Source organism: Capra hircus, chromosome 7 (assembly GCF_001704415.2).
Source record: "Capra hircus breed San Clemente chromosome 7, ASM170441v1, whole genome shotgun sequence".
Classification (NCBI taxonomy): Eukaryota; Metazoa; Chordata; class Mammalia; order Artiodactyla; family Bovidae; genus Capra; species Capra hircus.
Genome location: NC_030814.1, coordinates 104,555,135 through 104,582,709, shown reverse-complemented (window position 1 = coordinate 104,582,709; position 27,575 = coordinate 104,555,135). Strand labels below are relative to the sequence as shown.

At 53.1% G+C, this 27,575-nt stretch overlaps 2 protein-coding genes across 8 annotated transcripts in view; one reads left to right on the top strand and one right to left on the bottom strand.

Moving 5' to 3' along the window:
* ARMC6 (armadillo repeat containing 6) lies at positions 1,638–17,408 on the bottom strand. Of its 4 annotated transcripts, none has more exons than XM_018051470.1 (8): positions 17,301–17,408; positions 11,927–12,096; positions 10,582–10,664; positions 7,371–7,944; positions 5,103–5,248; positions 4,009–4,140; positions 3,515–3,652; positions 1,638–2,420 (listed from the first exon to the last, which is right to left on the bottom strand). In XM_018051470.1, exons 2-8 carry the CDS (start codon positions 12,045–12,047, stop codon positions 2,208–2,210), a joined length of 1,407 nt encoding a protein of 468 aa, XP_017906959.1. In that variant the 5' UTR covers positions 12,048–12,096; positions 17,301–17,408; the 3' UTR covers positions 1,638–2,207. The 4 variants fall into 4 exon arrangements, with proteins under 4 accessions (XP_017906959.1, XP_017906960.1, XP_017906958.1 ...); XM_018051471.1 differs by having other exon boundaries at positions 17,261–17,374; XM_018051469.1 differs by lacking the exon at positions 17,301–17,408 and adding an exon at positions 16,723–17,195.
* The window catches only part of SUGP2 (SURP and G-patch domain containing 2), a 28,027-nt gene continuing 17,879 nt past the window's right edge, over positions 17,428–27,575 (top strand). The window contains exons 1-4 of one of the 4 annotated variants that reach the window (XM_018051466.1): positions 17,428–17,538; positions 19,218–19,346; positions 23,075–24,682; positions 27,122–27,293. In XM_018051466.1, coding sequence (XP_017906955.1) covers positions 19,229–19,346; positions 23,075–24,682; positions 27,122–27,293 — 1,898 coding nt within the window. In that variant the 5' untranslated portion in view covers positions 17,428–17,538; positions 19,218–19,228. Of the gene's footprint in view, positions 17,539–17,591; positions 17,660–17,731; positions 17,861–19,217; positions 19,347–23,074; positions 24,683–27,121; positions 27,294–27,575 lie in introns of those variants that run through there. The other 3 variants (XM_018051467.1, XM_018051468.1, XM_018051465.1) reach the window with 3 other exon arrangements.

Here is a 27,575-nt window from a genome sequence, read left to right as displayed (position 1 = left end):
AGGAGCCTGCTCATGGGCAATGGGCCGAAGCGGGGGAGTCAAAGGAGAAAAGCACACAAGTGAGGTGACCTCAGATGGGGGCAGAGGTCAGGGACACAGCCCGTGGTCACGGGGCACCAGGGTAAGGGGGCACCAGGGCATTTCTCTGAGAAGGCAACGTGTGAGCTGGAACTGGGTGCCAGGAAGGAGCCAGCCATGGGGAGGGCTGGGGAAGGATGCTCCATGCAAGGCGTGACATGTGCAAAGGCCCTGAGGTGGGGAGGCTGGAGTGACCAGAAATGTGATTAAAGGGGAACACGGGGAAGATGCAGATGGGAGGGGGCAGGGCCTGGAGGACGGTTTGGTTTCATGTGGGGAGTTACAGGGAGACTCAAAGCAGAGCTGAGGCAGGAGTTACAGGGCTGGCACCTCAGGCTTCCGGAAATGGACTAGCAGTACCCGCTGCCCATGAGACAGATGGAGGAACAGGAGGCTCGCGGGGCCTCCAGGGACACAAGACTGATCCAAGGTCTCATGGTTGGAGCCTGGAGCGGGTACGGATCATCCCACCCACTGGCTGAGTCCCCACTGAGCAAAGACAGACCTAGGGGGGCTGGGGCAGAGGTTCTCATCAGCCCATGGAGCTGGCAGGGCCCTCCCCATCCGGAGGGTAAGTGGGACCCAGATGATGCTCCTCCTGCAGCTCCTCCCACAACTCCTCCCCCGGGCCAATTTCCACCGGGACCAGGAGCCTCCTGGGAAAGGGCTTGCGCTGACTTCGAGGACTGAATTCAGACCTTTCTCCGCCTAGAGGGGGCGAATAACAAGCAGGGTGGTGGGGACTCAGACGGGTGAAAGGGGCTCCTGCCCTGTGGGCTCGGGTTATCCGGCATGACGCCAGGAGGCCACCAGGGGGCCTGGGGCGGCCCCGACCTGACTGGAACATGGGGGATGCCCAGAGCTGCCAGGTGACCACACCATGAGCCCAAGGATGAATAAAGAGGAGAGCTGGGGTCTGCCAGGCACCGCTGCCGGGCAACACCTCCAAGACACTTGCAGAGGGTGGGCAATGGGGGCAGCAACAGTGATGCCCACCTTACAGATGGGGAAACGGGTGCTCAGAGAGGGAAGGCCGGCTGCCCCAGCCAGCCAGCTACCGAGGACCTCAAGACAGTCAGGTTGGGGAGAGCACAGGGTGATTCTCCTGGGGTGACTCGGGCGCTGAAGTGAGATGACTGGGTGTCTCCCATGTACCCAGCTCTGCACCACCACCCTTTGGAGGGGGCTCTAGCCCCTCCCATCTCCCCATTTTATGGAGGAGGAAGTCAAGGCTCAGAGAGGTTGTGTCACTAGCTCAAAGCCACAGAGCAGAGTGGGGGCCAGACACTGAGTGCTCCAGAGCCCCCAGGGCAGGGCACATCCAGGCACAGCGGCGTCGGCACCCGCAGATCCCAAGTCTGACGACGACCCCAGCAGCCCGCCCGCCTGAGAGTGACAGCAGATCATATGTCCCAGGCTGTTCTTAAAACCCTTTGCTCTCCTCAGTGAACCCATGACCTCCCCAAACGCGCACCCCTCTCCCCTGTCCTTTGAGGCCACTGGCTGCAGCGGGCCCGCCCCCCTGCCACCGCCCCGTGGTGCTATGGAAGAGACCCCTCCACTGTTCAACCAACAGTCTTTTATTACCAGGCTCCACTGGCTGGCCTGGGACACCTGGAGACCAACGAGCCTTGGTCCCTGCCCTCTGGTCAGCACGGCGAGGCACCGGGGCCCAACCTACAGGTGAGAGACGCAGCAGCAGCGACGAGTGGGCCTGCAGGAACAGAAGCAGGACCCCTGCCCTGCTTTGAGATTGGCCAGGACGGCTTCCAGATTTCAGATGGACCTCCAGCCGGAAGCAACGCCGAGGGGGCACTTCTCCTAGCAAAGGGCAGTGGGGCGGGGGTGGGGTGACACAGGGCAGATGAAGCTGACGCTCTCAGCCGGCGACTGAGTGGAAGAGTGCGCAGAGGGGCCAGGACCCAAGGGCCACTTTCTGCCGTGCGGGTGCCTCATTAAGACTCCCTTCCCGCTCCCTGGCCTCTACCTGGCACCGGTCAGAAAAGTCCTCTTCTGGACGGGGGAGGAAGCTGGGGGCAGAGTGGCAGGACATGGATAGCTGGCCTGCCCCCAGGCCATTCCTGAGTCACACGACTCGCCCAGAGTCGCAGCACACACTGGGCCTGTGGTCACGGCGCCAGGTCGCCCTTCTGGCCAGTCCACAGCTCCCGGAGCTCGACATGGCAGCCCAGGTCCCGCAGGGCGGCCTTGGCCACATCCTCACAGTCGCGGTGGGCGGCTCGGGCTCGCGAGATGAGGGCCTCAGCCCCGAGGTCCAGGATGGGCTGTGAGAAGGCTTCGCTGCGGGCCACCAGGTTCCGGATCAGCATGCAGGCCTGTTTCTGGAAAGGAGAGCAGGTCAGTGGCTGGGAGTCAGGGGGTGGGACCTGGGGGTGGGGCCCACTCTGACCTTGGGGTCATCATAACACAACAGGACCGATGGCAACATGCAGCGGGTGCCTACGCTCTGACTCATCAAGTGAGGCCCACGCCTCCACTTCAGCCTCTCGGCACCCTGGCTGGGCTGATTCCCCCAGCTCCCAGGTGAGGAGACTGAAGCTCAGGGTGGCCGAGTGCTGGGCAGGCGGGGCTGACTCCTCAGGCGTGGGACTCAAAGTCTCTGAGCAACGTCCTTGGGTGCTGGCAATCGCTTGGCCGGGGGAGGAGGGCAGGGAGACAGGGACGCGCAGGGCTGTGCCCAGGGCCCACAGTCAGCACACTGTGGGCTCGTTCAGTTAGCATCCGCGCCCGCTGCCTCTGCCGGGCAGCAGTGCTGAGAAGCACCCCAACATGAGAGAGCCGGGGAGAAGCAGGTGAAATGAGGGCCCGCCTGGCCAGGGTGGTCAGGAGTGGGCAAGGGGATGGGCCAGCCGCAGGCACAGCATCCTAGATGAGGGAGCCAAGGCCCCCCGTGGGACTGAGCCTGGTGCATCTCCAGACCAACCAGGAGATCCCTGAGTCAGGATGGTATGAAAGGTGGGAGCGGGAGGAAGGTGGGTTTCTGACAAGGGTGTGCATGGCCCTGTCTATGCTTCAGCCTGACTGACCTCCAAAACAGCAGCCTAAGGTGGGGCCGGGAAGCTTCCATGAATCCCAGCAGAGCCCCATCTGTGGGTCCACCCAACTCCCCCCGCCCGGCCCATATCCCTCTAGAGAGACTGTTAGGAAAAGGCAAGATCAAAGACAAGAAGAGCAACGAAACAGGAGAAAGGACAACAGCGGGCAGAATTCAGCACGTTCTGGAGGCTGGGATGGAGACGCAGGACACTGGGGGCTGAGAAGGAAGGAGGCCCTGGGGGCTTGGGTCACGGCGGGGATGGGCCAGGCCAGAGAGGGCCTGCACCCTCCGCTCTGCCCACCCCCAGGACCTGCTGGCTGGCCCTCGCCCCACCTGCCCACCAGGCTCCTGTCCTCCCCGCCTGTCACCCATGCCTACTTGGACGCCAGCCTCCTGAGGGTGGGCCTTCATGGCCTGCAGCGCGGCCTGGGCCCCGCCGCCCTCCATGATGACGCGGCTGTTCGCTGGCTTGCGCAGGGCCAGGACGCACAGGGCTGCACAGCTCTGCTCGCACACCTGCAGGGAGGCCACGGGGACGGCTGAGAGGAGGCAGACGGAACCCCACCCCCGCAACCAGCTCCTCCAGTGAGCGCTCTGCGACCCCACTGGGACAGACCACTGTCCACCTACATGTGTACCGACCAGCAGAGACGGGAACGATACGCGGATGCATCAACCAAGCTCTTAGGGGTGACAGTCTCGCCCCACCCTGGCCCTCACTCACCCCGCCTTCAGCCTCTGGCTTGCTGGCCTCACCCTAGGCCTGGCCTGGCTTCCGGAGATGGGAAAGGCCATCATGTGGCTACAGGTACTGATCCGGCATTCCAGCCATGTGGCCCCGCCTGTGTACCCCCCCGCCCTGGGGTGGGTACCTGGGCACTGGCCAGGTGCCGGGTCATGGCGGCCACAATGGACGCGGTCCCGCCAGCGCGGACGATGGCGTCTTTCACATCATCGTTGCCTGCGATGGCCCTCAGAGCACTCAGCACCTGCTTCACCAGCTCCTGGAGAGACAGCAGTGCACAGGTTTCCCCCAGCAGCACCCGGGCATCAGGTGCTTGGTTGCTGGATGGTGGGGGGTGTGGGGCTGTTTCAATGTCTGCTGTCTGAACACACAGGGGACCACTCCGGGGTGTGCAGGCAGCATGGAACAGCAAGCTTATCTATCACTCGCTGTGTAGAGAAGGCAGGGGAGGCTTGGGGAGGTGGGCCCTGTGGTTCTGGCCACCTGTGTCCAGGACAGGCATTTGGATGACTTTGATCACCCCCTCCAGACACACAGAGGGGTGTGTGGCTCAGGTCAGCACCCAGAGCACAGGTGGCCTCGCTCAAGCACCACACCCTTCAGCTGCCCCTACCACACCCACTCTGCTTCTCTCACTCCTGATTGAAAATACAAAGGTGCCAAAGGATGGTGAGAGAGGGTGGGTGGGTCTGTTTTCCCCCTGAGCTTTAGTTCCTTCTCACAGGTCTTGACAAGCGAAAACCGAACTTTAATTCTGGGCTCTGCAGACAAGGCCAGCATGTTCTGATGCAAGCCTGTCTGGCTGACCAGGGCCCAGAGGGGCCGAGTTCACTGGGAGACCCAGAGCCTTTCCCAGATATCGAGAAAAACAACAGACTGAAATTCAGGCGAGGGACTTCCCTGGTGGTCCAGTGGTTAAGAATTCACCTGCCAATGCAGGGGGCGCGGGTTCGGTCATTGGCCTGGGAAGATTTCACGGGCTGAGGAGCAACTAAAGCCGCGCACCACAGCTACTGAGCCGAGTGCCCTAGGGCCTGTGCGCTGCGACGAGGGAAGCCACCGTAATGCGAAGCCCATGCACTGCAGCTCGAGTAACCCCTGCTCACCGCTGCAACTAGAGAAAGCCTGCACACAGCCAATGAAGACACACAGCAGCCAAGAATAAATAAGGCAGACTCAGGCAAAGGGACCTCACACCCTGACACAGCTGTGGACGCCCACCTGGTGGTCACTGCAGTCAGCCAGCAGGGCCACCAGGACGCTGAGGCCCCCGAGGTCGACGACCTCCTGGCAGAACTCGTTGCGGACAGCCAGGCGGGACAGGGTGCTGCAGAGCTCGCTCAGGATGCTGGGATTGTCGGGGAACACTGCAGAGAGGGGAGGGGGAAGCCCGGGGTGAGGAGTGGAGAACCAGCCCTGGCTCTGAGCCCGCACTCCTGCTAGGAATCCCGAATCCCGCTCCACCAGGGCAGCCTGGCCCCTCTGCCTGGCTGGGTGGCTGCCTGGTGGGGTGGACGAATAAGGCAGGGGGAGAGGAAGGACCACTGGGGGCTGCCCAGGCCTGCGGTGCCCCCTGCTGGTTGCTGGGGAAGACACGGGGAATGTGCTTTCCCCTCCGCTGTGCCCCAGATAAATTCCAGAACAACTGATGATCTCGACTAAAAAAAGAAAAACCATAATAGTGCTATAATAAACCATCCGAGACTATTTTTATGATCTTGGGTTGGGAATGACCTTTCTAAGTGCAATAGGACACCTAGAAACTACAGAAGGACATATGGACAGAGTTGGCCCAGGCAAAAATTAGACACAGATGCTGTAGACAGAGTTCAGAGGCACCAGGGAGGATAGGCCTGACTGAGGGCGATGGTGGGCAGGAGGGTTAGAGAGTCGCCGGCGGAGGGCGGGCGGTGGGTGGGCACAAAGAGCCGTAATAACAAACACAGAGCTCAGCGGCGGTCAGTACATACGGCCCCTGGCCAGGCCACAGCCCCCAGTGGCTCCACGAACTGTAACTGGGTACGCCGTGGAGATACTCTGGAGATGCGGTGTCATCCACGACCAGCTGACTTTTAAGTATAGCAGACGACCCTCGATGGTCCGGGTGGGCCTCGTCCAATCAGCCGAGGGCCTTAAGAGGGAAACTGAGGTCTCCCTGAAGAGGAAGAAGCTTGCTAGTAGACTATAGTGTTGGCTCCTGCCCAAGCCTCAGCCTGCTACAGACGTCTGAAAGCACCACGACCACATGAGCCAATTTCTTGCCATAAATTTTCCTGTGTATATATGTATTCATGTATGCCAACACACACACACACACACACACACACACACACACACACACACACACACACACACACACACACACCCCTACTGGTTCTGTCTGTCTGGAGCACTCTCTCTGGTGTGTGTGTGTAAGTCGTGTCCAACACACACACACACGCACGCACGCATGCACGCACGCACGCACGCGCGCCCCCTACTGGTTCTGTCTGTCTGGAGCACTCTCTCTGGTGTGTGTGTGTAAGTCGTGTCCAACACACACACACACGCACGCACGCATGCACGCACGCACGCACGCGCGCCCCCTACTGGTTCTGTCTGTCTGGAGCACTCTCTCTGGTGTGTGTGTGTAAGTCGTGTCCAACTCTTTGCGACTCCGTGGACTGGAGCCCACCAGGCTCCTTTGTCTGAGGGATTCTCCAGGCAAGAATACTGGAGTGGGGTGCCATTTCCTTCTCCACTCACTGATATGAACCCCTGTAAATAAACAAGATGTAATCCACCCCTCAGAAAAGCAGCTCAACTTTGCAGCCAGTCAGGCCGTGTTTCCCCCTCTCTGGAGGGCCAGAGGGGAGATTGGGGCAGGCCCCACTCCCCCCAGACAGAGCCAAAGTCGCACACAGTGGCCTGGCAACTAAGGCAGAGCCACAGGGCAGGCTACAAAGGCAAGCTCACTCTCCTGGCACCTTCTGTGCGCAGGACCCCAGTCCGGCCTCTTCCAGGGGGTGCAGTGCCCAGGGGCAGGAGTTCTGGTGCCTGAGAGTCCGTGCTGTGGCCTCCTGTGGCTGGCTCATTGGGGTCACCCCGGAGTCAGGCACACGGCCATGCCTGAGAACTGGTGACCAAGTACAAACCAAAGCGCAAGCCTCCCCCTGGGAGCAGCCCCGGTGAGTGCCAGCAACGCCTCCCCACCTTTGGGAACAGCACCCTCCCTTCCCCTTTGAGGAGCTCTCCCACCCCACTCTCAGTCTGTTGTTAGACAGAGCCAAGCGCTTCCCTAAATGGTTCTAGAGCTGAGCACGGGATGTGGTCCAGGCCAGTGATCGCTGGCTTGGAACTCTCCTGGAAAAACTAGGGGTAAGGACAGCGTCCTGTTAGGGCTGCCACGCAGGTGGGACCGAAGTGGCAGACACGACTGGTGCCTGGAGCCAACCATGCTTGAGGCTGTCCTAAACCCCGACTCTTCCCTCTTGCTACATCTGCTCCTACCTTTGGCGGCCTCAATGAGCACCTTTAAGCCTCCATTCTCCTGCACGATCATCTTGGCGTGGTCGTGGGCATGGCCGAAGGGCACACGGATGTCGTCATCAAAGGTCATGACGCGCAGGGCCCCGCAGGCCTCGCGGACCACGTCGGCACAGTGGCTGTGCCGGGCGATGGCGCCAGTCAGCAGGGGCAGCACGCCGGCCTTCACCAGGCTCTGCCGGTTCCGCTCGTGCTTCAGGCAGGCGTGGCGCACACAGCGGATCCCGGAGCAGGTCACGCGGGCCGAGTCAGCGTGGTGGGACAGCGTCGCCACGAGCAGCTGCAGGCCCTGGGTGTCCAGGAGGTCGGGCTGGCCATCCGTCAGGGCAGACAGGGCACTGAGGGCCTGGAGGAGGAGGCCCTGGTCGCCCGCTGCGGCCAACTTCCAGGCCTCCAGGAGGGTGGAGTAGGCCCCCTTCTCGGCTGCCAGAAAGCGGCAGGCCTTCTCCTGCTTGCACTGCTCGCAAAAGCGGGCAAGGTGTGCAGACACCTCCTGGGGGTGCGAGCGGGCCACAGACTCCTGCAGGTCATCCAGGGCCTAGGAGACAGGGGAGAAACGTCAGGGCCAGCTCAGTCCGAGGAAGGTCGCAGTGACCGTGCTGGGCCCTGGTGGGATCCCTCCGCCTGGGATCTGGGCCTCGGTGGAAGTCCTGTGGGGCCAGTTCCAGCTGGGGCCGCTTCCACACCTGTGCTTTTAGGAGCATTGACTGGGCTTGAGAGGCCACAGAGAGCGAGCGAGCGAGACAGAGGCCTTGCTATCTCAGTGTCCCTGACAAGGAGCCGCATGCACAGAAGTACAGACATGAAACATTCTAGCCCTGGGCGCCAGTGCAGGAAGTCCCCAAGTGAGACCATCCAGCAGGACCATCCAGCTGAGGTTAGTCAACCCAGCAAAATCACCACAAACAATAAAATGGCTATTGTTTGGGGCTGTTAGGCAGCCATAACTAGCTGACACACCCACCAATGGCCAGCTCCCTAAGGAAGGTGAAAGCCACCTCCACCGGTTCTGCCTGTATCATATGCCTCCTGCTTGTCTCTCTCCCTCACTCCGCAAGTATTTACTGAGCAACTGCCCAATGAAACCAGATGGTAAACATGGTTGGTTTACCATGCACAACTCTAAGCCCTTGGGGGAAAAAGTCATAATGAGAGACAACAGCCTGAATGAGACAGACAAGCCCACTCCGTGCCCTGACTGTGGCCCTGCCTCAGCTTGAGCCCACGATGACCCCGCGCACTCGGAGCTTAGGGCGTTCTTTGCATCCAGCCCTAAGGAGAGTGGGTCTACAGACACCATCAGCCCTGCCATGACAGTCAACCATGCCTGTCAGCCAGTCCTTGCTGAGCTCAAATCTGTGGACTTAACTAAGCATATGTTCTGATGAAACTGAATATTAAGAAATTAGTTAAAACCAGGATGTGTGACTTGAATAAACATTTCTTCAAAGATACACATATAAATGGCCAAGAAGCACATGAAAATGTGCTCAACATCACTAATCGCTGCCGCTGCTGCTGCTGCGTCGCTTCAGTCGTGTCCGACTCTGTGCGACCCCATAGACGGCAGCCCACCAGGCTCCCCTGTCCCTGGGATTCTCCAGGCAAGAACACCGGAGTGGGTTGCCATTTCCTTCTCCAATGCATGAAAGTGACAAGGGAAAGTGAAGTCGCTCAGTCGTGTCCGACCCTCAGCGACCCCATGGACTGCAACCCTCCAGGCTCCTCCATCCATGGGATTTTCCAGGCAAGAGGACTGGAGTGGGGTGCCACTGCCTTCTCCGCCCACTAATCACTAGGGAAACGCAAATCAAAACCATAGTGAGACACCATCACACCCATGAAGGTGGCTATTGCTACAGCAAAGAAACAGAAAATAACAAGAGTTAGCAAGGATGTGGCAAAAACTGGAGCCCTGTGTACTGTTCCTGGGATTATAAAATGGCACAGCTGCTGTGGAAAGCAAGTTCAGTGGTTCCTCAAAAAATTAAACCAAGCGATCCAGCAATTCTAGATACACACCCCAAAGAACGGAAAACAGAAGCTCAAAAATATGCTGGCACACCCGTTTTCACAGCAGCATTATTTACAACAGCCAAAAGGCAGAAGCAACCCAAATGCCCATCAGTGAGTGATAAACAAATGTGGTGTTTCCATAAATGGAATATTACTCAGCCACGAAAAGGAAAGAAATTCTGACAAGTAGTACAACACAGATGTACCTTGAGGACATCAAGCTAGGTGAAATAAACCAGTCACAAAAGGACAAATACTGTATAATTTCCCTTAGGTTCACATCCAGGGCTGCCTCCTCCAGCTTCTCTTTCTACTACTACTTTCTTTTGTAGCTAGGTGAGTCACTTTTTCCTCTTTGGATCTCAATTTTCCCATCTGTTAAATGGGGTTGATAACCCCACCCTTCCAGGTATCTTTGGGCTAATAACTGAGACGACACAAAGCAAGTGCCTAGTATAGAACTGAATTCACAGATGGTTCTCAGTAAACACTAGAACTTTCTGCTGTTTTACCAACAGCTTACCAGTTTGATGGATGACCTTAAGGAAAAGACTGAACCTTTGTGAGCTGTATTTCCCTTGTTTGGGTCACGGTAGAGTGAGGGCAGGCTCTGGGTCTCTCTGTTCACCCATCAGAAAGCCAGGGATGACGTACTTACCTCACACAGGCTAGTTTATATGTGGTGAGGAGGGGCTGTAATGTGTCAGTAAACAGTGGATGCTTAATAAGTGACAGCCTATGATTGCACTCTCTTTTCCTGGGATTCTTGCCCATTTTACTGAGCAAGTTCAGAGCTTGGGAGGCCGAAAGAGGTTCCTCCAGGGGGCCCTCCACCCCAAGGCTCCCAACACCAGGACAAACATGAACACTGTCCACCCCTTAGGCCTAGAGGGCTATCCCTTCCCTGTCTACTATGTCCGCTCTAATCCCACAGGGTCACACGTGGGTGGGTGGGCAGAGCTCGGGGGCCCCCACGAGGCCCTCAGACATTGACTCAGGAACCCCAGCTGCACACTCAGGCCTGCCTGTGCTTGCTGGGCTGGCTTGGACCTTCTGAGTCTGCCTACCATCTGGAAACACGGAAAAAGGTGCTCCCAACAGAGTAATGAGGTGACGCAGGATCATACACGTGAGGCTCACGTAGGCTGCCCTCTCCTACCTGTAGGATGTCATGTATGGGATCCTGGGGTCCATCCGCAGAGACTTTTGGGGTCATCTTTACAATGTTGCTCAGATCAACCCCTGTGGGAGGGTGGGGAAGTCAGGAAACAAGAGACAGTCATCAACCCCGCGGGCCTGCAGCAGTCACACCTGGTGTCCCTTCAGCTGGGACCACCCTACTCTGGAGGCCTGGGATCTGCCCAGCTCTCCACCCCACCCCTCCCTGCCTGGGCAGGGCCCAGCAGCCATGCCTGCGTGGGGTGTGGGGTCTCTGCACCTTGGCCCTGCCCAGCCAGCGGGGGCAGAGGAGCAGGGAGGACGCACACCAGTGCTGCGGTGAGGGATGCATTCTGCCTGGTGGGCTCAGAGGGGAGTGCCGCCTGTGGTCTTCACCCTGGCTGCATCCCATCCTTGCTGGCAGACCCAGAAGAGGCCCCCACTGTGCAGAACACGTCTAGGTGCCCCTCCCATCCCTGTCCAATGTTTAGTCCCTACTCTGTGCCCGGGATGCCAGCTCCTGACCTGGAAGGCTGGATCCCTGGACTTCCTTGCCATCTGGCGTCTGACTGGGTTGGCCAATGGGAAGCCGGATCTGAGAGCAGAGGCAGGAGGAGTGGGAGGATAGGGTGTTCATTCCCAGGTTCCTGCCTCTGCCTCTGTCAGGTGACCCCCGTCCCTTGCATGGCCTCTCGTGGGAGGGGGGAGGTCCTGCTGTGGGCAGCATGGTCTCCCAACCCTGCCCACGTGACTGCAAACAGCTCCCTCCTAACCATTCTCCTCTACGGTCTGGCTAGGGCATGCTACCTGTTTTCAGAGGCTGGTGACCAATACCCCTTCTGCCTCCATGAACTCACACTCAGGTGCAGGGGGGGGCAGGGTGGCAGGTGGCCCTGTTTCTTCAGAGGGAAGTCAAGAAAAGTCTCTTCAAGGAAGCACCCATTGAAATGAGACCCACGTGGAGAGACCCAGCCCTGTAGATGTCAGGGTGCGGTCCAGGCGAGTAGAGGATAGGCATCAGCGAGGCGGGAGGGGGTGGCCAGCCTGCCCGGGGCACAGTGTAGAGATAGGACACTGCCCAGGGCAGTCATGCCAGGAAGGATGTGCCCGCGGTGGGACACCGCTCTTTTACACACGAGGCGCCATGGATGGGACTTCCCTGGTGGTCCAGCAGTTAAGACCCCATGCTTTAGACGCAGGGAGCGTGGGTTTGATCCCTGGTCAGGGAACTTGGATCCCATGTGCCAGGTGGTGTGGCAACAAGAAGAAGAAAAAGAGCCGCCCACTGAAGGCGACTCTGAGGCGAACAGCCAGCCCGGCGCCGAGACCCAGTCGCACCGCCCTACCTTGTGATTCAAACTGCTCCACGGCCTCTCTCACCGCCTCCTCCGGCCCCATCTCAAACTCCTGGATGTTCTCGCGAACAGCTGCGTCAAAGGTCTCCTGGGTGATGCGCTTGGAAGCCATCTTTATCTCCTCCACGTGGGGCCAAGGACACCCAATAGCTGCTCTCAAGCTGAAAAGGTAGAAGCTGGACTTGCTGAGGGTCAGAGGGCAACGGAGAACCTGGCCACCATCTAGAGAGCACCTGCCAAGAGGCCAGAGCCTGTAACTGTCCTGGAAAAATTCTAACAGCCTGAGTCACAGCAAAGGGTGATATCCCGACAGCCACAGAACGCCCGAAAGCACACAAGGCGGCAGGCGGCTTAGTGTGTTTCACCTGAACGGGGCGTGTTAATACGACGCATGCCCTTGATGGTAGAACGTTGCTGCTGCTGTTTAGCTGCTGAGTTGTGTCTCACCCTTTCCACCCCTATGGACTGTAGCCTGCCAGGCTCCTCTGTGCATGGGATTCTCCTGGCAAGAATACTGGAGTGAGCGGCCATTTCCTTCTCCAGGGGATCTCTTGGGCCCAGGGATCGAATCCCCATCTCCTGCACTAGCAGGTTGATCATTTTACTGCTGAGCCACCAGGGAAGCTCCAGCGGTGAAAAGCAGCAGTAGTGAAATAGAGGCAGAACAGTATCTTAATAATACACGTCAAGGAATTTCCCTGGTGGTCCAGTGGCCAGGACTCTGCACTCTCAGTGCAGGGCGCCCGGTTTTGATCCCCGATCAGGAAACTAGGTCCTACATGGTGAAACTATGAGTTTGCACGCCACCACTAAAAAGCCCACTTGCCACAATGAAGATCAAAGGTTCCTCCACAGCTGAGACCCAGAGCAGCCAAATACATAAATAGTTAAAAAGTGACAATATGGTATACGTTATGCGATTATAATAACATTATAATAGAAAGTTATACTACTCTATTGGAGAAGGAAATGGCAACCCACTCCAGTGTTCTTGCCTGGAGCATCCCAGGGACGGGGGAGCCTGGTGGGCTGCGGTCTATGGGGTCGCACAGAGTCAGACACAACTGAAGCGACTTAGCAGCAGCAGCAGCATACTACTCTGTTATACAGTTATGTACTTTATATATTATTATATAATGAAATAATGTTATCATAGCATACCATGGCACTAATAAAATATAAATGAAATAATGATGTTAATTAAAATTAATATTAAATCACACCTATGATTACTTTTTAGACTTTTACTTTTTACTATTTATTATTACTAATAATAAGTAAATTAGAAGCTAATAGAAATAGTTACCTGTAAGAGGAGGTAGAGAAAAGGGTGGTGAGAGCAGGAATAGAAGCTGGATTATTCTCTCTTTATGTACCTTGCTTTAGAGGGTTGAATTTGGAACTCAGGTAAATGATTTATGTGATTAAGAAAAGCAATATACCAAAATAAAAATAAAAGCAATGCCTAAAAATTAACAGCAAAATGAAACCCATGAACCTAACAGTATGTCTATGTGAATGAGATCATTTCAGGCAATTTTAAAACACAGTGATATGACTGCATATCACTTTAGGGATCTACCCTAAAGATGAAAGTGAGTCGCTCAGTCACGTCTGACTCTTTGCAACCCCATGGACCTGTGGAATGCTCTAGGCCAGAATACTGGAGTGGGTAGCCTTTCCCTTCTCCAGGGGATCTTTCCCAACCCAGGGATCGAACCTAGGTCTCCCACACTGCAGGCAGATTCTTTTACCAGCTGACCCACAAGGGAAGCCCAAGAATACTGGAATGGGTAGCCTATCCCTTCTTCAGCAGATCTTCCCAACTCAAAAGATAGAACTGCAAAACAAAATCTTCAACAGTTTTCAGTAATCATGTTATTGGAAACCTTATTAGTAATATCATTTGGAAATGATTACAGATATAGTAAATAAGTAATGATGTTTATATCATGAATAATCAGCATAAAAGAAAATAAGATTTTAACAAAATCGGAGAAGTGAAAACTCAGAACTCCTAAATTTGAATTGGAAATATAATATGAACTCATTTTCTCTTAAGCAAATAAAGAACCAATTTTCTATTAATATGAACTAAAAATGCCTGGAGAAAGTAATACTACCACGCAGCAGTGATCACCCTGAACACCAACTGTGGTCTCTACCATTTCCCACCAAAGAAACCAAGGCTCTTGGAGTAAGCGTGGATTCCAATTTTAGGCAGGAAACAGGCCAGAGGAGCCAGGAGCATCAAGTGAGACCAGAAAGCAAAGAATCATCTGAAGACCACTGGGGTCATGTCAAAGGACTCAGAAGCCAACCCTCTGGGGCACCTGCTAGCTAAAGATGGGACAAGTGAGCATTAAAAAAAAAAAACACAAAAACTTCTGAGCCCACAAGCCACAACGAAGATCCCGTGTGCTGCAATGAAGAGCCCAGGCACCCAAACAAACAAACAAGTATTTAAAAAAAATTTTTTTTAAGGACATTCTCTTATACATTCACAGCAAAACTGAAATTTAACACAAGGGATTTCACACTGACAATGATGCTATTTTCTAACATACAGTACACGATGGACTTTCTTGATTACGGTAATATCGTCTTCTGGAACAATTTTGTTTTTTTTTTCTGGTCCTGGGTCCATTCCAGAATCACGCGGAAAGCACAGAAACTGTGTTAGGGAGATGGGGGCAAAGATGGCAGAAGGCCAATGGCACAGGTGCGTGCAAATGTGTGCCGTGGGGGGACAAGCCACCCAAGCCCTCTCTTGTCTCTGCGCAGGCAGCACAGGGTGTGACTGTTCCATCTGTGTTTGTGCAGAAGCTCAGGGTCACGTGGGGGAGGACAGGCTCCAGGGCAAGCGGGAGCAGTGGGGCTGTTGGTCAATTCTCATGTGCGACACAGGGACAAAGAATCTGCCTCACAGAATGCGGGGAAAATCCAACCCACCAATTTCAACAAAGCACCGAGCTCAACAAACATGACTTAGTCGTTCTTTCCTCTTTTGCTTAAGAGGTGCTTCGGCCAGCTCCTTAGTGGGTAGGGGATTTTAGGGACTTAAAACACCTTGTCTCTCTCCCTTGCAGATCTCCCCCTCTTTATTTCCCAGAACAGGGAGCCTGTTCAACGGTTGCTAAGGATTTCCAAATCAAAGCGGGAAGAAAAGAATAAGGATCTTCTGTTTCAAGATAAAGAGTTTCTCCAACTTGACGGTCTGTGTGCTGCAATGAAAGATCTTCACAGAGTGAAGATCTTGGTGCTGCAGCTAAGACCCGATGCAGCCAAATAAATAATTTTTTTTTTTAAAGATACAAGAACTTCTCAGTGGGGAGCCTGCTCTGGTGAGGGTAAAGGGTCCTGGCCAGCTCTGGGGCTGGGTGCTGCTAGGGGACTCTGCTTCTGGCTCTGCCACCACATGTTGCCTCCACCACCCTGGCCATGCTTCAGACCCAAGTGGGCCAATGGCAAGAGGCCCCTGGGTCACAGAAGCAGCCATAAAGGGGAATGTCATTGTGTCTACTTTAAGGGTGACGAATCTGAAGCTCAGAGATGCAGCAAGAAACCTGGCCAAGACCCTTTCCTGTCTCATTAACACTTTCCCCCACCTAGCTCCTCTGTGGAGCTTCCACCTGCTTGTCCAGGGTGCCTCCTCACAGGAGCCTTCCCTGGCTACTCGGACAGAGCCTGTGTACCCTTGGCTCTTCCCAACTCAGGAACCTCTCTCTGCCCGGCCCTGAGATCTTTGGGGTAGGGAGGTCAGTGTCCGGCTCTGGAACCACCACTTACGAGTCCTTCGAGGTCCCCTGGGTCCAGCACAGCCTGTGTGTGGGGCTGGGGGCTGCCAGGAAAGTACAGGGCTGGAGCTCATGAGAAAGATGGTGCCTGGGAATGGTCATCTGGGAGTCACCTGGGGCACAGCGCAGGCCAGGAAAGGAGAGAAACAGCATTACCAGCCTTCACGCTGCGTCCAAGGCAGGCTGGGCCCCAGTATTCATTGCAGCGCTATTTACAACCACCAGGACCTGGAAGCAACCTAGATGTCCATCGGCAGTTGAATGGATAAGGAAGTTGTGGTAGGTAGACACGATAGAAGGTTACTCAGCTATAAAAAGGAAAGCATTTGAGCCAGTCCTATTGAAGTGGATGAATCTGGAGCCTATTATACAGAGTGAAGTGAGAAAAAGAAAGACAAATACTGTATATTAACACATATATATGGAATTTAGAAAGACGGTAATGACAATCCTACATGCAGGGAAGCAAAGGAGACACAGATGTAAAGAACAGACTTTTGGACTCCGTGGGAGAAGGTGAGAGTGGGATGATTTGAGAGAACAGCACTGAAACACGTATATTACCATATGTAAAACAGATGACCAGTGCAAGTTTGATGCACGAAGCAGGGCACCCAAAGCCAGTGCTCTGGGACAACCCAGAGTGATGGGGTGGGGAGGGAGGGGGGGTTCAGGATGAGGGGAACACATGTATACCTGTGGCTGATTCATGTTGATGATGTATGGCAAAAACCATCACAATATTGTAAAGTAATTATCCTCCAATTAAAATAAATAATTTTTTTTTAAAGGCATGCTAAGCTAGCGTGCGGCTATTCATGGGGTCGCAAAGAGTCGGACTGGACTGAACTGAAGGAGAAGGGAGTTACCAAGGCTCCCAACTAACAGCCCGCTTCCCTCTCTAAGCCACCGTTCTGCTTATCAAGAAAACAGTGCCCTGACAAACGAGGGGCCCTGAATGATTAGTCCTCCCCCGCCTGCCACACTCACCCGGGTTCAGGTGGCATCACCTGCTTCCTTCCAGCCGTCCCCAGTGCCTCTGTTCTCCAGGAGGCAGCCAGAGGGGGAATGGAAAGCAGAGACCATCTCACTTCTTGTTTAAAACCCTGAAGTGGCTTCCCAGCCTTCTCTGAACAAAATCCAGTCTCCTTACCAACACTTGCCTTACCTAGACCTTCTCACCTCTGCCCTCCTGCTTCTTTCTCATTCTTCCCAGCTCCCCGAGGGACATCCTTCATAAAGCAGCCCCCGCTCTCCTACTCTCTCTTATTATTTTAACATATCTCAACATGGAGTGAAATGTTTCTTCTATTTATTTGCTTTTACTGCCCTAGCCTCCTCCCCAATGAAATTTAATCTGCATGAGAGCTGGGGCTCGGTTTATTAAGTACCCCCCACTACCTAGCATGCGGCCAGGCATGCCGCAGGCACTCAGTACATAGTGGAAAACGAATAAATGAAAAGAAAACGACAGACAACAGTGTGGGCAATTTTGTCCACGGACGGCTTCCGTAAGTCTATCATTTACCCAAAGCCAAGTCCTCGAGGGGCGCGCCCCCGTCACTAACCCGAGCCCGCGGCGTCCGCTCCCGGCTCCTCGCGCGAGGGGGCTCGGCGGCCGCCGCCTCTCACCCGGTCTTCGGGGCCACGTGGGGAAAGGGTGCGGTTCGCGGCGGCCTCGGGCTGCACCGCCCCTGGTCCCTCTCGGCCGCCGTACGTGCGCAGGCGCTCTGGCGAGGCCGCGCCTCGGCCTCCGTCAGCCCTGTGAACCGCTCCCGGGGTGACCAAGAGTGACCGCGACTACAGGTAAAGCTGAGAGAGCCAACAGCTTGCGGCGACGGCGTCTCTGTCGCCTTTTTCGGGTCGCTCCCCGTCGCCGCCGGTCCAGGGAGAGAAGCTTTTTGCCTCGAGAGTGTCGGCCCTGAAGGTTGGGCAGTGCGCCTGCGCGAGAGGCTGTGGCGGCGCCGCCTGCGCCTGTGCCCCGAGGCCCGGCCGCGGCCTGCGCCTGCGCGGCGCGGCGCTGCGGAGACCGTTGGCTTATTTGCATGTCCCCGCCTCGCGCGGTGGCGGCGGCGGCTGAGGAGCCTGAGGCGGTGGCGGGGGCGGCTCCGCGCGCGGTGGGCTGGGGGTGAGGCCCGGGCCCCGGCGTTGTCGGCGGGTGGGCCCGGCGGTGGGGGGTTTGGGCTCGATCCCGGGAACCCCGGGTCCCCACGATGGCGCAGCGGGCTCGGCCCTGGGACTGCGCGGCGGACGCATCGCGGCCGGGTCGGCCCGGGGGGCGATCTGCGGCCTTCGAGGCCCGACGCCCCCTCTTCTTCGACCTTAAAGGCCGGGAGGAGGCGGGCCGCGCCTGAGTGGGTTCATTCGTTCGTTCATTCATTCAGCCTGAGCTGGGAGCGGCCCCTCTGGTGGGGTGATAACGGCGGCGGGGCGCCGACTCCGCCTCTTTAGACTATTTTTTTAACTGGTTCGGTCCCCACAGCAACCCCTACCAAGAGCTGCCGGTTTAGATGGGGAAGCGGAGGCACGGAGAGGTTAGATCACTTGAATTGATCCTGGCCACCTGGCTGGGACACCCTGCCCTTGTGTAGCAGAGAACAAGGGGGCCAGGGAAAAGGCCTGAAGGATGGGGAAAGGGGGTAGTGGTTATAAGAAACGACTGTCGGGCAGGGGCAGGCTTGGGTTTTGAGGTTGGAGGTTTCTAGATGGAAGGAATATCTTGCTGGGTAAGGACACCACCCCTGGCTTTCTCAATATTGCTTCTCAGCCTTTCTCTAAGCAGTCTTGAGGGCTTTGTCCCCACAACCAGTGCCCTGTTTGCCAGCTTCCAGCCCAGGCTGGTTGACCTTGGATGGGTCACGTAGCCTGAACCTCCCTGTTGCACTTTTGTGTCCTTTCATTCATGATAGGCCCCACTTGTTTATTGGGTTGTTGCAAGAAGTGTTGTGGGAGTCCCTCCCCTTCAGCAGGAGCTGGCACAGAGTCAGCTCTGCCAGTACGTCGTTGGCACTAGTCAGGGATTCCCCCCTCACGTGCTGGGACGCTTCTGTCAGGGGAAGTTAGCTCTCAGAGCCTCTTCGCCACGTCTGTGAAATAGGAAAATAGAAATGGGGAAAATCGTGTCTTTCCTAAACATTATTTGTAAAGGTTTATGCGCCTGTTACCTGTGTTGCTTCATACAGTCTTTTAGCAGCCCCAGGAGACAGAGTCACTTTTATAGCACTTTTAAGGAATTCTGAGAAAATGGCCTCAGAGAAGCAAAATAGATTGTCCAGGATCAACAGCATTGTCTTACTCCTTACCCAACACACACCTGTGAGGTTATGAGGGCAGAGCTCCCCTTGAAATAAACCAGCCTTCTTCTGAAGTGCCATACCAGATTATGGATTACTGCTTGGTTACTCTGAGGATTAAGTGGAATAGATCAGGCTTTGTGAGCATTAGTTGTCATTCTTAGTGTCTTTTTCCCCCCTTTCTCATTACAGGTCAGAGAAACATGGCAGCAAGGAGAATTGCACAGGAGACTTTTGATGCTGTATTGCAGGAGAAAGCTAACCGATATATGGACCCCAGTGGTGAGGCTGTAGGTGAAACTCTTCAGTTTAAAGCTCAAGGTAAATTAAAGTGTGTGGTTTTGGGGGGAGTGAGGCAGGTGGATGGAGCGTGTATTTAGAATTGGGGCCCAACCTGCAACTCCTTAGATTCTGCCTTCTTAAGTGGAGATAAAATTTTCTCTTGGTCCACCTGTTAAATCATTATGTAGAAGGATGTATTGTCATTATCCAGAGCTTCTCCCCAGGCATCCTGCCCCACCTAAAGAAGGGTTCTTGAATAAATTGCCTGACTCTGTGCCCAGTATCACTACCCAGGTTTGAGCTCTTATCAGGTCTTACCTGGATCATTGCAGTAATCTCCTCCTGAAATGTCTTTCAGTTTCTGGCTTCATTCCCTCAAATCTTCTCTCCCCACAGATCTGTTAATGCTAACTTTGCAGGACCAAGGCCAAGCTTAGGCTTTTGGGGCTCCCTATTTTGGTTTTACATCCTCAGACAAGTGCAGGAGCAGCCAAGTAACTGGTATGCAAGACAGGAGGGCCTTGGAGCCTTGTGGAGCTGCTCAATGTAGGCCCTGCCTGAAAACATTCCTTTTGCATCATGTTTTGAAGTTTTGAAGCATCATGTCAGCAGAATAAAAAATGGTCCTAGTGTAAATGGCAGGACAACTTGGAGGTCCCACCCCATAGTGCATGAGGCTCCTAGCTCTCATGCTCTGTCTTAGGATCACTGAGACTGTGTGCCTGTTTGTGTTGTGCATCCCTCCTCTCAGCTCTGTGTGATTAACTCCCTCAGTCAGTAAGACCTGGTCCACAGATGTCTTCCCGCAGGAGGCCCTAGTAGGCCCTGGTAGGAGATTGATCTTACACTGTGTGCTTGACCCCCTGCCATGGGCTGGCCTCCTCCAGGCCTCCTTTGGGCCTGTACTGTTTGCTGCTGCACCAGCCCTTGAGCCAGCCTTGGTGTAGACAAGGCTTCCTGGGTGTTGGCTGGATGAGTCTAAGTGCTTGGGGTGGAGATAACTTATTGTGTGCTTTGGACCCAGAGAAACTGAGGCTTAGAAACTGTCTCCAAAGTCTGAGTTTTCAAAAATTGTATAAGCAGCAGACAAAACCTTTCTTGTTACAATAGATTGGAAGGATTAAGTAGTTAAGAACAGAATGTCGCAACTTCCCTGGCCGTCCAGTGGTAAGACTCCACACTCCAAAGGCAGGGTTTGATCCCTGGTTGGGGAACTGAGATCCCACATGCCACACTGTGGGGCCAAAAAATAGGAATAGGATACAAAAAGCCTCTTTGCTGCTTCCTTATTCCTCAGAAGTAACCATATCTGTGGTGATTTGTGCATCCTTTAATTCTTTTAGCCATATATGAATCCTGAATATTTCATGTGTTTTTATGTATATATACATGTATGTGTGTGCGTATGTACATACGTATATATGTATACGTAAAAACACATGTATGTGTATATGTATGTATATATATTTATATATGTAAAAACACATGTATGTGTATATCTATGTATGTATATATATATATTTGGAGATTTCAATTGGTTTATCTTATCTAGAGACTCAAACACTAACACATATCTTAAGTTACCTCAAGAAAGGTTGGGGAGGGGGAGACTCTGAACCCAGTAGGACACTAGATGGTTCTGGAACCATCTCTGTGTCATAGAGCTGCATGGTCCATCAGTCAGCCTTTCTCTGTCTGCTGCATTTTTCTGAGGCTTTGTAAACCAGGTCCTATGGGGCAGAATCCAGCCACTGCTCTTGCTCTAATGCTCCCACCGTAACCAGGCCATCGGAAACCATCAGTATCTGGATCATCTTGGTGGACTCTTTGCTGGAACTTCCACTCTTGCCCCTTGCAATCTGTTCCCCACACAGCAGTCAGTGAGGTCATCCTTTTGCTCCAACCCCCCCCATGGCTTTCTGTCTCACTCATAGTAAACTCTGGAGTCCTGTCAAGGGCCTGGCTTGATCTGGTTTGCACCCACTTCTGTTTGCATCTCCTGTCATAGTAGTTCACTAATTGTGCCTCACATTAGAATCCTTTGGGGGCTTTTTAAACGTCCTAATGCCCAGGTCACACCTCAGCCTAGTTAATTAAGTCAGGATGCCCCAGGACTGCAGTGTGCAGCAGAATCTAGGTGCTGCCTTCTTACCGCTTTGTCCCTCCTTCCCTCTTGCATTCTCACCACATTTGTCCTGTACTCATCTCAGGGCTTAGTCCTCACACTCCCTCTACCTGGTAGGCTTTCCCCATAGCTGCACGTTCTGACCCCTCACGCCAGGCCTCTGCTGCTCAGACACATTGTTGTTAGAGCTGCCCACCTGACCAGCCTGTTTAAAAATGGCTTTCCCTGTTCACATTCCCGCCGGCTTGGCATTTCCTTACAGCTGAAGAATTTTGTGTTTATTATTTGGCTTCCTCAACTGAAACATCCAGGAAAGTAGGGACTTTGCTGTATCTTCCCTGCTGTAACTTCAGGGCCAGAACAGTGCCCACATACAGTAGGTGCTTAGTAAGCACTTGTTGGACAGATAAACTTGGATTTATACAGAGCCCTTGTTTCCTGTGGCCTGTTGACCCGTCACTACTTCCTGGCATCTTTCTCTTTTACGATTGACTTTTGGACTAGGTGATCGATTCTGGTTCAGAAAGTAAGAAAGGTGCTCTGTACAGATGTCACCCTGAGGCCCTCTGTTCCTGTGCGCCCTAGTTCTCTTCTGTTTTTGACTTCTTACAGTTTCTTTCTTCTTTTTGGCTACGCCATGCTGCATATGGGATTTCAGTTTCCTGACCGGGGACTGAACCCAGGTTCTTGGCAGTGAAAGCGTGGAGTCCTAACCACTGGACCACAGGGAATTCCCCTTACAGTTTCTTTGTGCCTGAATGAACACATGCAGACGTAGTTCGCTATTTCTCTCATTTCTGCAGAGTGGAGGATGAGCGCACACCGTGCTCAGCTCCCACTGTGGTTCCTGTTGCCATGGCCTGTTTGCCTTCTGCCTCCCCTCTTGTTTGCTCGTCTCTTTTCTCAGGTGTTGGTTGGCTTAATGACCCTTTCTGAGGGAGCCCGTCAGCCTCCTTTGGATCAAGCACTCAGCTAAGGTCCAGCCAGCAGTGGTGGGTGCAGTGTCAGATGTAGCTCCTGCCTCAGTGGCACTGTGGGCCATAGGAAGCAGGGGAGGCAGGCAGCCTCTAGAAAACCTGTCTGCTGTGTGATAGAAGGAGAACTTGACAAGCGTTCCAGTCACAGTAAAGACCAGGTTATTTGGGAACCAAATGCCCATCCCTGAGTCTAAAAGAAGGCTTGCAAAACAGAAAGTGAAGTGAAAGTTGCTAGTTGTGTCCAACTCTGCTACTCCATGGAACTTTCCAGGCCAGAGTACTGAAGTGGGTAGCCGTTCCAGGGGATCTTCCCAACCCAGGGATCAAACCCAGATCTCCTGCAGTGCAGGTCGATTCTTTGCCAGCTGAGCCACCAGGGAAGCCTTGTAAAACAGAGGTAGGGCAAAGGATCTGGATGAGTGAGCAGCACTGCTGCCTAGCCTCCATGGACTAACCAAGGCCAGATGCAGGCCCAGTTCTCATAGCTTTTCTGTTTGCATAAGTAGAAACCTAAGTTTTTAAGTGAAACCACACATATTTTCCATGTGAGTTTCTAAAATGCACTCTGACTGGGAAAGCACCCTGCTGGTGGTCTGCAGATCACCCACTTGCAGCCTCTGGTCTGACACATACCTTTGTGTTTCTTTTTGGATTGCTTATTTCAGATCTTCTAAGGACAGTCCCAAGAGCCAGAGCAGATATGTTTGATGACATTCACAGTGACAGCAGGTATACTCTGGGTGCATCTGTAACTCATCCTCGAGACACTGGGAGAGAAGGCCTGAGAGGTGATATATTTCCAGGACCTTCCTTCAGGTCAAGCAACCCTTCTGTAAGTGAAGACAGCTACTTTCGCAAAGAATGTAGCCGGGATCTGGAATTTTCCCACCCTAACTCCCGAGACCAGGTCTTTGGCCACCGGAAACTGGGACATTTCCGTTCTCAGGACTGGAAGTTTGCACTCCATGGCTCTTGGGAACAAGACTTTGCCCACTCAGTTTCTCAAGAACCCTCTTGGTCACAGGAGTGTAGTTTTGGCCCTTCTTCGTTACTGGGGAGCTTTGGCTCCTCCAGGCTGATTGAGAAAGAGTGCTTGGAGAAAGAGAGTCGTGATTATGACGTGGACCGTCCAGGGGAGGCAGACTCTGTGCTCAGGGGCAGCAGCCAAGCCCAGGGCAGAGGCCGAGGCCTGAGCCTTGCTGACCAGGAGGGTGCTCTCTTGGGAAAGGGGGAGACTCAAGGCCTGCTCACTTCGAAAGCGGGGGTTGGGAAACTTGTCATGCTGAGAAACGTGAGCACGAAAAAGGTACCCACTATGAGTCGTATCACTCCCAAAACTCAGGGCACTAACCAAATCCAGAAAACCACCTCAAGTCCTGATGTGACCCTGGCGACGAACCCAGGGACAGAAGAGGTCCAGTTCCCTACCCGGAAAGTCCCTCTGGGGCTTGATCTGAAGGATGTCCGGCTCCCCAGGAGAAAGATGAGCTTCGACATCATAGATAAGTCGGATGTCTTCTCGAGATTTGGGATAGAAATAATCAAGTGGGCAGGATTCCACACCATAAAAGATGATGTTAAATTTTCCCAGCTTTTCCAGACTCTCTTTGAACTTGAAACAGAAACCTGTGCTAAAATGCTCGCCTCATTCAAATGCTCATTAAAACCAGAGCACAGAGATTTTTGCTTTTTTACTATCAAATTTTTAAAGCACTCTGCTTTGAAAACACCCAGAGTTGATAACGAGTTTTTAAACATGCTTTTAGACAAAGGTGCTGTGAAGACCAAAAATTGCTTTTTTGAAATCATAAAGCCCTTTGATAAATACATAATGAGACTACAAGACCGGCTGCTGAAGAGTGTCACACCCCTGCTCATGGCCTGCAATGCCTACGAGCTGAGTGTGAAGATGAAGACCCTCACTAACCCCCTGGACTTGGCTATTGCCCTGGAGACCACCAATTCTCTCTGCCGGAAGTCTTTAGCTCTTCTGGGACAGACATTCTCCTTGGCCTCTTCCTTCCGGCAAGAGAAAATCCTGGAAGCCGTTGGCCTCCAAGATATAGCTCCATCTCCCGCCGCCTTTCCAAACTTCGAGGACTCGACTCTGTTTGGGAGAGAGTACATCGATCACCTGAAGGCCTGGCTGGTCAGCAGTGGGTGTCCACTCCAGGTCAAGAAAGCCGAATCCGAGCCCACCCGAGATGAGGAGAAAGCTGCTCCTCCCGCAAAACCTGAAATTCAGGCCAAGGCTCTGAGTGCTCTGAGTGACGGTAAGGAAGCAGCAGCAGTTTCTATTTGTTGTGATTTGTTTGCTTTTTTGTCATTTCTCTCATTCTCTTTGATATTTGTACATAGAAGTTCTTTAGCCAGTTGGAAACAAATCAGAATTTTAGGAGAAAACTCACAGTGCCTGCCACTCATTCATACATGCCTGCCACTCATTCTATAAGCGTGTGGATGTATGTTTGTACGTAGTATTGCTTTACTCTCTGGGTTGTTTGTATCATCTTACAGCCAAGGTTAAGAAGCCTTGTTCCAAAAGTACCCCTTTTCTGCCCCGCCCCCCCCACCCCCAGCCCCGAGTTTTTACTTGAAAGTAAATACAGGCCACAGTCTCCAAGGATCCCCCAGGCTTCTGAGGGGAAGAAATCACAAACCCAGCCCCTCCTATGCTGGGAGTAAGGGGATATAGGAGAGGCCCCAGCCCAGCATGGGGAGTCAGGAAGGTTATTTCTGAACTGTTCTGAGGGCTAGGTGGTGGAGGCACCTTTTCACCTGCTCACTTTTCTAGACTGGCTAGAAGTTGAGAGATCGCTTCAGTATACATGGTAACCTGCAGTTAAGGAGTTGGCTTACTGGGGAGGGGAAGACAGAGAAGAAGGTAATAGAAATAGAAGTGACTGGCTGTGTGGTGTCCCTTTCCCTCCCCCTGCACTCCCAGGATGGATGTTTTCACAGCCCAGAAGGCCCAGAAGTCATAAGCACACATGGTGGCCACTGAGGAAGTCCTTTTTTCCTCTGATACAGTTTTCGGCTTCCATTGCCCCAGTCAAGTTGGCACCCTTGTGAAGCCCTGACTGCTCCAGGCACTAGGTAGGTCCCTCCATGGATGGGCGGCCGCACCTATTGCCAGAGAGGGAGCCTTTCAGAAGTGAGCTCAGGGCTGAAGTGGGACCTCTCTTCCCCACATCCCCCGAAATAGTGGGGTGGAAAGTCTGTGTAACAGTGATACTGAGAGGAACGAAAAAGTCCCGCACAACCTAAAGTTGCCCACGACCACCCCCTGCTTGTGCTGCTGTGCAGGTGTGCCTGTAGCTGCCATCTTGCTGTACTGAAAACACTGCAGTCTGCTCCTCTACAGGATTATCAAAGGCTCTTTTCTGCTGTGTTTCTGCAGCATTTGCTGCTTCTCCCATGATGTTGGAGTCATAGTGCCTTTTATTAAAGGCTTCTGAGCCTGAGCAGAGCCAGGTCCCTGTGAAGTTGGCATCTGCCAAGCACTGGCCCCTGCTTGGTCATCAGGTAGATGGCGCCAGTGTCCATGTCTTACGGGGCACAGGCTGCCACTACATCCATTTCTGCTAGAAATGCTGGGGTGATGTCTTTGGTTGAATTTCTAGATTCTTACTATTATTTTCATTTAAAAAAAAAATTTGAATCCTCCTTTAAAGGAGATATCCACAGAAAGATTGCTGGGCCAAAGGTAAGATCCACTTTCTGGCCCTTAACTGTGGTCATCTTCTCTAGAGTTGGTTGCAGTGATGCACAAATTTCATTGTCTTTGAAAGCCTCTGACTTTGAAGCTCTTACTGTTTTTGTAAAATCCTGTGAAACTAGCAGTTCTATAAACTGAGAGCCCACAACAAAAAAAGAAAGTTTCAGAGGGGAAATGAGATGACAATTGAAGGATCGACGCATCCTGTGTTAGGAGCTCACTGCTGTTGAGAATGTCGGTGCCATTCCACAACAAACTGGAAACCTCTCCAGTTCAGGGCTGATTTTTATTGATTGAATGAGCAGATAGACCATCTGTGCTATTAAAACTAGCAAATATCAAAGGAAATTCACACTTAAAAAAATTTTTTTTCAAACATTCAACAGATGCTTTCTGTGAACACCTATCTTGGAACTGTTGATGTTTTTTAATATTTTTTAATTGGACAATTTTTCTTTGTGAGCTTATGTATGTTTTCTGATTATGCATCACATGTGTTTATTTTTTATAGATAAAGCACACAAAAAAGTGAAATCCCTGCTAAATCTACCACCCATAGATAACCTCTGCTGATTTTCTGGTATATTTCTGTCCAATCTCTTTTTCTGTGTGTCTGTTTATTTGTATCTCTTCTTCCTTTGTTCATATTGCAAACTACAGTTTAGATAGACTTCTTACATTATTTTAAACCTAGCTGCATTTTATGTCTGTTTTCCCCTTAATATTGTGAACAAGTTAAGCTGTATGCAAAAAGAGATAATGAGTTGCTGCTTACTGTTTCCTTCTATAGAATATTGCTCTGTACAGTCACTAAGTTTGCGACTCTTTCTCTCCTAGTGATTATGCTACTACGGCTTTTGAGAGGATATTTTGCACATTGGTTTCTGGAATAACAGGCCCTTTCCCTCTTCAATGCTGGTCTCTTGTGAAGGAGGATTTCAGTTGCTGGCACTTGCTTAGGCTCCATCCTTAGGCTCTATCCTGATCTTCCCAGGCCCCATGCGGTCCAGTATGTTTCTCAGAGAAGACCTTCTGTGTGTTCCAGAGGTCCCCCAGCGAGCAGATCACAAGGTGGCGGACATCATTGACCAGCTGGTTGCACGTGTCATTGGAGGCAGCCTGTCTCCCAAAGAGAGAGCTCTTCTCAAGGAGGACCCTGCTTACTGGTAGGTCTCTAAATGGTGCTCTTCTGAATCCCTCCTGTAAAGTACAGGGCACTGTTTCTGTTGCTCTGATAGTGTCCAGAGAAGAAAGTGAAGTGTTTATTTTGAGCTGTGGTGTCAGTCAGTAGGAAGCATATGCGGGTGGGTCAGGTTCATATGGGTTCAGACTCCTTGTCTGTGCTGATTTGAGGATGAGGTGAGAGACGCGTGCAAAGAGTGAGTGTAAGATGAGGAACACGGCACAGCAGTTGCTTGTGATTTATTGCTACTTTCTGTTCAACTGCC